The 9890-nt window shown below is 44.1% G+C and overlaps 3 protein-coding genes across 5 annotated transcripts; 2 read left to right on the top strand and 1 right to left on the bottom strand.

The window, feature by feature from the left end:
* The first annotated feature begins 960 nt into the window (after nt 1–960).
* Nucleotides 961–3610, top strand: LOC4805301 (uncharacterized). Its single transcript, XM_001361686.4, has 2 exons — nt 961–2357; nt 2433–3610. The coding sequence occupies exons 1-2, from the start codon at nt 2195–2197 to the stop codon at nt 3311–3313; spliced, it is 1044 nt and encodes a 347-aa protein (XP_001361723.3). The 5' UTR covers nt 961–2194; the 3' UTR covers nt 3314–3610.
* A 2951-nt stretch (nt 3611–6561) lies between these two features.
* Nucleotides 6562–7451, bottom strand: LOC6898865 (uncharacterized). Its single transcript, XM_002138801.4, has 3 exons — nt 7306–7451; nt 6883–7245; nt 6562–6826 (listed from the first exon to the last, which is right to left on the bottom strand). The coding sequence occupies exons 1-3, from the start codon at nt 7374–7376 to the stop codon at nt 6628–6630; spliced, it is 633 nt and encodes a 210-aa protein (XP_002138837.2). The 5' UTR covers nt 7377–7451; the 3' UTR covers nt 6562–6627.
* Nucleotides 7452–7633: 182 nt separating this feature from the next.
* Pof (Painting of fourth) lies at nt 7634–9745 on the top strand. Of its 3 annotated transcripts, none has more exons than XM_001361685.4 (4): nt 7634–8025; nt 8088–8987; nt 9067–9279; nt 9369–9745. In XM_001361685.4, exons 1-4 carry the CDS (start codon nt 7743–7745, stop codon nt 9503–9505), a joined length of 1533 nt encoding a protein of 510 aa, XP_001361722.3. In that variant the 5' UTR covers nt 7634–7742; the 3' UTR covers nt 9506–9745. The 3 variants fall into 3 exon arrangements, with proteins under 3 accessions (XP_001361722.3, XP_015040544.2, XP_015040543.2); XM_015185058.2 differs by having other exon boundaries at nt 7636–8025; nt 9339–9745; XM_015185057.2 differs by having other exon boundaries at nt 7638–8025; nt 9070–9279; nt 9339–9745.
* Nucleotides 9746–9890: the final 145 nt, after the last annotated feature.

Raw genomic sequence — 9890 nt, 5'->3', positions numbered from 1 at the left:
CTGCGCATGTTTCCAGCATTCTTTTGCTGTTGCTTTTGTGTCACCTTTTCGTCCTGCATACGAGGGGGAAAGTTTCATTGTTTCCTTCTTTCATTTTCTTACCTGGGCGGTGAAGGAATTTTTCATTAGAATGATAACTTTTGCTGGAATAGGGTGTTTTGATATGGTTCCATTCGCTCCTTCTCACATTCGATGCGTTTCGAGAATGCAATTGCAAATGGAAATCTGAACTGTCTGGCATATGCATATGTAAATACCTCTTGTCTGGAACGCTGCAAATGGATCAAATAGTATGCTACTTGATCGTTCCGTAGGTAATGCAATATGGATAAGGGTTAGTCAGTATGTTCTACAACCGGAGACCCTTGATTCTACTAATTACTCTTCTGTCTGTTTAAAGGAGACAGCTATAGAGGAACAAAGCGATATATGAGCTATTTATTTATTTATCGCAAAAGCGGACTCCTTTTACGCTTGCGAGCGCAATCACTGTACCTATTTTGATTTTTGCTTATCATTTTTCAATTCCATTAATTGGTGTATTTTTCCTGATACTCCAATTCCCTTCACTCCACTCCACTCCACCAAAGAAAAACAATTTGCGTCTAATTGAAAATCAGATACCTGATGATAATTAGAAGGTCTTTCGGATTTGAGTTTCGGTTTCGGCTTGGGGTTGGGGGTTGAGTTTTTCGCATCAGTGAGCCGCTCGGTGGGTTTGGGAAATGTGCTCGGGGTAATGTCCAGGTAGGGATTGCGAAAACTGTAAACCGAAACGGTGTGGAGGGATGTTGGACAAGAAGGTCGTTTGCGGACATTTGCCCTCCCCTCCCCTCGCTCACCCACATGCCATATCCATATCCGCGCCACAACATGAAATTTCCATTTGGCTGAGAGATTCTCCTACTCAACTCCTCTACCCCTCCTCTTCTACTGAGTGTTGGCTTGCGAGTGTGTGTGTGTGTGTGTGTTAATGAAGGCATTTTGAGCTAAACAAGTTGCAGTCCCTCTTGAAAGGAAACCCGAAAGAAACTTACACTCCACTCCGGAAAGTCGTAGCCCGAAAAAAGACAGAGAGAAAGAAAAAATGAAATGGAACAGCGGCAAGTAAACAAAAAGGGAACGAGAAAGAAAGAGGGATGTAGAGAATGAGGCGGCGGAGAAAGGAAAACATTTACAAAAGAGAGTCCATTGAACCCGCCTAGCGTTGGTGGCTACTTACGAGCCACGGCGACGGCAGCGCAGCAATGAAGACGAAGTATGCCATGGATGTTGATGACGTCTTGAGGTTAAATTGTCGATCAGGGTGCCCGCGAACGACGGGAGAGGCAAGGCAAGACAAGAGACTACCAAACAAACCAAAAAGAAAAAAATGTCAACGTCAACTTCAGTGTCGGATGTCTGTCGAATGTATGTGTCTACCCCCTTCCATGCAATGAACAAACATATTAGATGTGCTGTGCTGCGCACTTAACCAAACATACATACATAAGTTACATCTACTTATATACATACATTTTTAAGTTGAATAATAATTATAGGTCAAAGAAGTGCCAGAAACATTCGATCAGTAAGAGTAGACGAAAGAGAAACTGATCAACGTAGAAGTGGAATGCAATCTCCCTCCCACCCACAACAATTCAAGCAATGGGAAGTAGGGTACAAAGCGATCGACGTTGTCCGGTTTATTGATGCGCGTCCGCCCCGCTTAGTTAGTGCGAATATTTATCAATAAATAGCAAGTATATGTATACGTACATATGTTCATATAAGGCATGCAACGGCAACAACAAAACACTACGAATACATATTGTGCAAACATTTACATAAATACATACATGCATGCCTACATACATACATACATAATAGGTACGTACGTTTGGCATTCGTTGAGTTGAGTTGGTTGGCAAGCAGCGCCGCGCAGCTGACGAGCGACTACGAAACGACGAAACAAACGATGAAGAATAAAACGCGAAAACAACGAAACGATGAAACTGACTGTACATACAGTACATAAACACACACGTACACACAATACGTGTGCTAGCGACGAACGAGAATGTGCGTGTGTGTGTGTGTGAGTGTTTGCTCTATGGCCCCGGCACACGGTGGAGAGGTACAGACGCGCCTGTTGCAAAATTCATTCTGGCGCTCTCATTCGTGACGAAAGGATGTACGCCCGGCTGTAGCCCGTATGAATCTACATCCGTACATTCCTTGCGCAAGGCCCACGCTCACAGCCGTCCCCACAGCACCCACACCCTTACAGTTGGACATGGCCAAGGAGCAAGAATACGAGGAGCTGCGCGAGCTGCTCCAGTCATGGGATGTTGCCGATCTCCTCCCACACTTGCAAGGTGAGTGCTCACTGGAGAGCAGAAGAACGACTTTAACTGTAACGGCATTTGGCCGCCTCTCTCTCCCATTCACAGACGAAGCCATCAACGTGGACGAACTGCAGATGATCAAGCGGCACCACCTGGCCGAGCTGTTGAGCAACTTTCGGTTCGGCACCCGCATACGCTTCGAGCATCACCTGGAACGTTGGCGACGCTGGCTGAACGTGCCCCTCCAGGGCGTTCAGGGGCAGAGTCAAACGCACTGCCAGGGCTGTCGGTGCGCGGAGTCGGCGGCACCGTCCATTATCTGCCATCCCCAGATGGGCGGGCAGTCGGACAGCGCCGGGGACAGTGGCAAGTCCGATGATCTCGCCAAGACCCTGCCGGCAGAGCCACTGGTCTCCCTCACTGATCCCAGAGAGACGGTACAAGCCCCCTTTCATATCCCCATGCAGCCCCAGTTGGAGCCCAGCGAGATTCTGAGTACGACGCTAGTCACTAACGTCAAGGAGGAGGACAGCGGGGACCAGGTGACGGGTGAGGATCGAGTTGTTACAGTGCTGGGCATCCTGCAAGCTGGCGGGATGAAAAGCCAGTCCCTGCTCGACCGCCTGGGTCAGCAGGAGGCCCTGGATGCAGTGCAGCGGCTGCTGCTCATCCAGCTGATATGCAGCTACTATGAGGACAATCAGCTCCATCTGACGTTGCAACGCAGCCACCTGCTGGAGCGCGAGATTCTCCAACTGTTCCCGAAGGAACAACTGCAATACTACCGAACCGAACGGCGTGGCAAGATATATGTGCGGTTCACCAACATGAAGCGGAACAAGAGGGTTAACTCTTCCCGCCAGGAGCTGAAGCGAAGGCGCGAAGATCTGCTCAAGCCGGCGGCCCACGTCTATGCCACTGATATCGTGCACAAGGGCCAGACCTTTCCGGCCGACAACGTCTTCAGTCCCGAGAGATCCGATTGAAAACACCCATATTCCGATCTAAGTTGATTATTTCTAAGCTGAATCTATCTCGTGTGATACAGTGAGGGTTCTCTTGAGCGGCCACCACAGTGCCAAGAGATTGGATGTGTACATAGATTGGCACCAAATTATCTGGAGGTGTCCACCCAAAAGAGCTCTCCTTGTACATATTTATTTCTACGTACAATATGTATATTTTTATTTTGTATGCTCTCTAATCTGTATAGGGTATTTGCGGGTCGACCCGATCCCGCTGACTGACGAAATTAAATCAAAAATTTTGGAAATTCGCGAGAAGAACTTTTTCCTCCGTCTCCACATCTGCTGGCTCGGCTTTTTAGGGTTCGTCGTGGCGAACCTTAGGATAGTTGCAACACTGCGCGGTAAACAGTGATGGTGAGAGAAAAAGTGATTACATCAGCAATGTAAAAATAGCCAGCGGCCGTGTTAACAATCGTCGAGCAATTTGCTGACTAGCTGTAAAATGCGGCCACAAGTACACTATTTTCCTGGTTCTAGTTTTCGTATCGTCAATTAAATCCACGCATCATGATGATGATGTGGCCTCTGACTGTCTGCGGAGGGAGTGTTTAGGGGCGTTTCACATGAAACTAATTAATTAAGTTGCTCGCTTTTCTTCCCCTTGCGTTTTTTTGTGGTTCTCATTTGCTCGTTTCATGTTCAGTGCTAATTGACTTTATCAGTGTCGCGAGTCGCGACACAGAGCAAACGAAACTATCTAAAATGCCCCACCATCACCCGACCAGAGCAGATATCAGGCTGTGTTATCAAGCGGTGGGCTGCATGGTAATTGCCTTTCGGTGGGCGATTCATTTTCACATTTTCTGCATTGTTCATTCTGCATTCCAATAGATATTACTCTGTTATATGTTTTCTCATCCATTCCATTTGGTCTGTGCATGTATCTGTCATGTGTACCTGCGTGTGTAAGTACAGATGTGGGCAAGTCCGTGTGTAGCTAGTAAATAGGTCGCTCGCAACAGGCGACAAAGCTGCAGAGCTACAAACTAACACACGAGCTACAAACTATTTTATTTGTTGCTCTACCCCAGCGAAAGCTACACGAAATGTATTGTACATACATACATACATACATATGGCTGTGTTCGTGTTCAAGTTTCGATAAGCTGTAAAAGCTCTCGCGCTTATGTACTTGTTTTTTTCTGTAAAAGCGAAACATATGGTTGTATAAATGTATGTATGTACATACATATGTAGTATTTTAATTGTTCGCTTGCAAACGAACACATTTTGAATTAATAATGCTGATCAAAGTTTGTTAATTGTTCTACAGCACATCTGTTAAATTGGTCAGTTTTAGTTGCATTGACATGCATATGTACATACATACATAAGTTGCTCAGTTGCTGGAAAAGATAAGCTTGAAACATCCATAAAGTTTTGGTTTTTGGAAATGGGGAAATTCGTATACACTATAAATGTACACGTGTATGTACTTATGACACGTTCATTTATCTTATCTAGGTGTGTGTGTGTGTGTTGCTTTTTCTGGCTTTGCTTTTGCTTCTCTCGTCTTCCTCTTTTTGTTATTTCCAATGCTTTTGCTATGGAATTGAAATGGCTGGACAAGCAGGCCACACACATACACAGCTACACTTGTATGTACATATATTTTATGTAAATATGTATGTACATATGTTTGTTTTAGTATATATGAGTTTCTTTTTCGAGTGGGGAAAGTAGGTCAATTACACGTGTCGTGTGCATATGTACACTCTGTGTACATACATACATATGTAGACGTTTTATGCTTAGGCAGCATAATCATCCAGCCAGCGTTGTTGATCGAAAAAAGCTTACTTCTGAGCTATGTTCTCCACGATTTCTTTTCTTTTATCTTTCGTTTCTAGGCCAAATCGCGCTGTGGGGCGGACGTTGTTCTTGTTTATCTTTCTGAGAGATGATAAATTAAAAGAGTTTCAAGAAGTGGGAGGCATCGGTATCCTCTTCAAGGCTTAGGAAGAGTGAGAGAGCAGCTGTCGCTGACATTTTCCTTCCCGTTTTGGAAAGGACGTTGTAAGGACAAGGAAAACAAGGCACTGGAAGTCACTGTGCGGGGGCGCAGATAAAATTATACGCAACCCAACAAATGGCGCAGGCTAGCAAATGGCGGGAGATAAAAAACAGCCCCACTATGTACTCTATGTACATACATATATATGTAAGTATGTACACTTAAGAATTGGGTCAATCGATAAAAGAGGAAACAGTGGAGCAGCGGCAGTGGCAGTGGCAGCACCAGCAGCTGCGGAAGGAATCTAGCACATGCGCCAAATTGTGGGGAGAGGGTGTGGGATGAGGATTGGATTGGCGTCTGGGGGTTGCTTTGTGTCGCCCAAGGAGCTTTTTCCATCGTCAGATTCAGAGAAATTCGTACCAAATTGTTAATGTAGATATGTATATGTACACATATTTACTCATTGCGTTACATAGATTCAGCAATATGAAATTACATCACGCGAAAGAACCTCTCGCACTTGGCTCCCTCTTTGACTCTTAATATTTTATAGGGCAGCTGTTACTGTGCTCCACATGGCACATTTACAGCCACATAAAACGAAGTTTTGGGGGAGATTCGTTCAAATATGTAAAAGTACTGAATGTTTTTTCGACGACTTATTATATTAAGGCCAGAAATTCGAAATATCGTAGCAAAAAGCTAGTAAATGATATCAATTAAATGAAATTCGGTTATTATCTATAAGAGATATTATAGAATTGAGGACATGTTTTTCATCTATTTCAGTTAATTCTTGTTACAGAAAATAATATAGATTTAAATTAAATTGCAAATGTTTATACTTTTAATCAATAGTCTAAATTAAATTAAACATTTTATACGCGATCTGGCAGCGCTCATTAAAACTTTTCATAGGTCTGGCAGCATCCGTTAAAATCAAAAATTTCGGTAATTCTACACGTAGAATGTAAATTGTATCGCTGATGTAAAATGCATGTAATATACACACATTTGGCATGATTTTAATGGGTGCTGCCAGACCGATGAAAAATACTAATGCGCGCTGCCAGATAAATGTTAAGCGGTGGCCTGCCCGTCAGATTCGAATCGTGGTTAGAAATATCCGTGTTGGACTGTCTTCAAGGCTCCTGCTCCGGCTTCAGGGGATAATTGAGATCGGGAGGGTACTCCAGGTGAGAGGCTGGATGGTAGTCATCACCCGAATACAGATAGAAGATAAAGTGTGTGGCTCGCTGTATAAATCTATATAATCAACAATCCTAACTCAAGTATAACTCAAAAGAAAACGCATTCATTTTTCCGCAAACAGCTGGTGAAACTCTGACGGCGTCTTAAAGTAGTCGATCAGTAGCATGGAAGAGCGGTTCCCCAGCCTGTACATAATGTGGCTCCAAGGATTCAGTACGTTCCTGTATTCAGCAATCTGTCCCCTTTCGAAATAATGCTTCACAGTTCCCAACGGAAGCTGCGATCCATAAACAGCCACATATCTGAAAGATATAATGCAGGATTTACATAGATATAGAGCCACATATTGAAAACTCACTTATCGGCACTCTTATAAATCCTGAGGGGATATTTGGCCACAAATGTGCGTATGGCCAGGTTGATTAGCACAAATCCTGCCAAGAAGTAATACAAATCTGATTCATGGGACACCAGCAAAGTTATGTTGATTTTTTGGGTGATGTTTTCCAAATTCATGTTCGTGGCAAAGTGAAAGGCGGCCACCAGGCCAAGCATAGAAACCGTCGCCGTAGACACATTCTTGGTCCAGCTTACATAATTTTCTATGGGTGCACGATAGATTAATCTATACGTATCCGGCAACCGGTCATTAAACAGAAGCTTTCTTTCCACATCGGGGCCCGGCGCCGCATTCCGCAACTTGCATCGCAGGGAACTTGTTCTGAAAGAAAATGTACATTGGTCAGCTAAATTATAAGATGTAAACGTTCCCAGTACTTACTGCAGGCTTCTGTGGAGCCTTGTGGCTGCGCTGGGTCCTAATTTAACAAATTTTAAGATTGCAGCACACATTTGTTTTTCTTTCTTAAACAGCTGTTGGGCGTTGCCACCTCTAGTAAAAGGGAGTATTTAAAACAGTATATTTTCTTTTCGTTTTTTTAGACAAAATCCAATAAAAGCAAGTATTTAAAATAAGACAGTCAAGTAGAAACTAATTAATTCATTCATTAATCGAATAAAACTACTATCAAGCTGGAAATATTCGACGAAATATCAAAAACGAAGACTTTCTATGACGGAACTTGAATAATTTGTCAGTGTATTTACGGTATATTTTGGTATATTTCTGAGGGTCGATAAGTCCCATTTTTTGTGATAAATAAACAAAACAAAAATCAAGAGACAAAATTTATTTAAAAATACAGTTTTCTTTAAGTTATGGATTTGAAACGCTGCCCCCCGGCAATTGGAATCGTATCAGATTCCAAACGACCCAAGAAGAACAGCCAGGATAAGGGCATCGAGATACCGGGCGATGGGAATCCACAAAATTTGCCGCCGTGCAGCCCCGACAACTGCTCCGTTTCCTTACCGGAGTCACATGTATCTCCGAAGACCGCCGTTGGAGCGCAGCCCGGCTCGTGGCAAGCAGAGACTATCAATTCTGATTGCGACACAGCCTCGCTTTCGGAATTTGATAGGAATTCTCTATGGAAGAAAGGTACGCTGTCACAGATCTTACGTATGCTCTATTGCGTGTAATGAAACATTTTGTTGGCTCAGATATTCACGGGAACAAACTGTCGCGGCGGGAGATGGCAAGAGTACGTCGAATGGAGTCGCTCAAGTGTTTGGAGCTGGAGCGCGAGTTGGGCTCGAAGTCTTGCGAAGATACCGCCTCTGTTGTACTGTTTATTCGTTTTCCTGACCCTGAAATATCCACAGCCATGGTGGCTGGACTATCCCCGGCAATCAGAGATGTAGGTGTTCCCAGTCAATTGGAGCCGCGCTACTGCATGGTTCACCTGAAGATAGCAGCGGACGTGGAATCGACAATAAGCGAGATCAATCAGGTGCGATTTGGCAACGGCTTTCTGGTGGCAGAGCGCAAAGAATATTCCGCTGAAGAGGAGGCAAAATTGATCGACCCCTGCAGTCTGTATGTGTCTAACATACCCTTCCACATGACCACATCAGCCATCAAGGGATTCTTTGTGAGATCCATGCGAGTGGATGTTGGCGTCCTCAGGACGGAGAAGCGTGCCCGCTACGCCTTTGTCCGCTATGCTACAACCGAACTAGCCAGAGAGGCATTTAGGGAGTTGTCCAGGAGTCCTTGTCTGTCCAATCGCACACTTACTGTTCGCTTTCGGCGTATTAAAAAGCGACCCGGCCAGTTCAAATTGCAGCCCAACCCATCGAACCTCACAATAAACACACTGGCCACTGACGATGACGATGCGGCTGACGCCGACTGCAAAGTTATCTCCCCTCCACCTGTTGAGTCAATCACAATCAGCGACAGCGATGGAAACTGCTCTGATTCGAATGGTGCCACCAAAGAAAAGGCCAAGCGCAAGAGCAAAATGACTGAGCACGAGATGGAGATCCAAAAACTGAAGCTACAAATGGCTGAATATGGTGCCATCATAAAGAGCTTGCAGGCCAGACAAGATATTTCAGGTAGGTAGACAGGTTGTGTGTAGATGCATTGTGTTCCATTACGATTACTTTTTTGTGTGTCTGTTGTATTGAATTTCAGCAGATTTGTCGCCAAAACTGGAGCCTAGCTCATATCCGGAAATGTGCAGGCATGCAAGGGTTCCTACTCCCGTCCACCTGATACAAGACATCAAAGCGGAGTGTGCCTATTTGGGTCTACCAGAGGTCACCGCAGAGCACGAACCTGCTTTTCGCCCTACGACGTTACCTATAGACAAGCCTGGCCAAAATGATGATCCTAAAAAGACCAAAAGTAAAATGAAGCGGACCTATAGCCTAATATTGTTATGCCACTCCTATTATCCTACTTAGAATCATTTTTTCTTGGCCGGATGCTTTCAGGTCTTGCCAGACTCGCCAAAAGCCCAAAACCGGCCGACGAGAAGACCACAGCTTCAAAGGCTACCCAAGCCTCCCCGGAAAAGGACGCACGACTGGAGGAGCTTTACGCTCAGTTGGAAACCGACCTCGATACCTAATTTTCCATTAGGTGTGCGGGCCTCTTACAAATTTTGAGTGCTGTGCAACAATTTCACCCATTGGGAATAACAATTGTGTTGTACATATACTATTATTTATTAGTTTTTGTTTTATTTGTATTTTTTTCGTTTTTGTTTGACTCTCATTTCCAGCGTACATTTAAAATTATTACACATAATAATACGTAAATTAAATAATATTTCGGTTTTAAATATTAAACCCGAACAAATATCGCTTAACGGACTGGCTTAAATATCACTTATAAAATATTCAAATGTACTCGATGATGATATGGGTCGTCCAGTCAAGTCGAGTCAAGTCAATTCAAGTCACTTTTTGTTCAATCAAAAACTTAAAACGCTGATACTATAGTTTGCAGTAATG

The sequence above is a fragment of the Drosophila pseudoobscura genome, chromosome 3 (assembly GCF_009870125.1).
Source record: "Drosophila pseudoobscura strain MV-25-SWS-2005 chromosome 3, UCI_Dpse_MV25, whole genome shotgun sequence".
NCBI lineage: Eukaryota > Metazoa > Arthropoda > Insecta > Diptera > Drosophilidae > Drosophila > Drosophila pseudoobscura.
This window is presented reverse-complemented; position numbering and strand designations above follow the sequence as displayed.

Bases quoted from the DNA above. Each gene is read 5' to 3' on its own strand.
- LOC4805301 (XM_001361686.4), top strand. From the start codon at position 2,195: ATGAATCTACATCCGTACATTCCTTGCGCAAGGCCCACGCTCACAGCC. The intron at 2,358-2,432 runs GTGAGTGCTCAC...TCCCATTCACAG, and splicing joins TCTCCTCCCACACTTGCAAG to ACGAAGCCATCAACGTGGAC.
- LOC6898865 (XM_002138801.4), bottom strand. From the start codon at position 7,376: ATGTGTGCTGCAATCTTAAAATTTGTTAAATTAGGACCCAGCGCAGCC. The intron at 7,246-7,305 runs GTAAGTACTGGG...ATTTTCTTTCAG, and splicing joins AGGCTCCACAGAAGCCTGCA to AACAAGTTCCCTGCGATGCA. The intron at 6,827-6,882 runs GTGAGTTTTCAA...TATATCTTTCAG, and splicing joins ATTTATAAGAGTGCCGATAA to ATATGTGGCTGTTTATGGAT.
- Pof (XM_015185058.2), top strand. From the start codon at position 7,743: ATGGATTTGAAACGCTGCCCCCCGGCAATTGGAATCGTATCAGATTCC. The intron at 8,026-8,087 runs GTACGCTGTCAC...TTGTTGGCTCAG, and splicing joins GAATTCTCTATGGAAGAAAG to ATATTCACGGGAACAAACTG. The intron at 9,280-9,338 runs GTAAAATGAAGC...TATCCTACTTAG, and splicing joins TGATCCTAAAAAGACCAAAA to AATCATTTTTTCTTGGCCGG.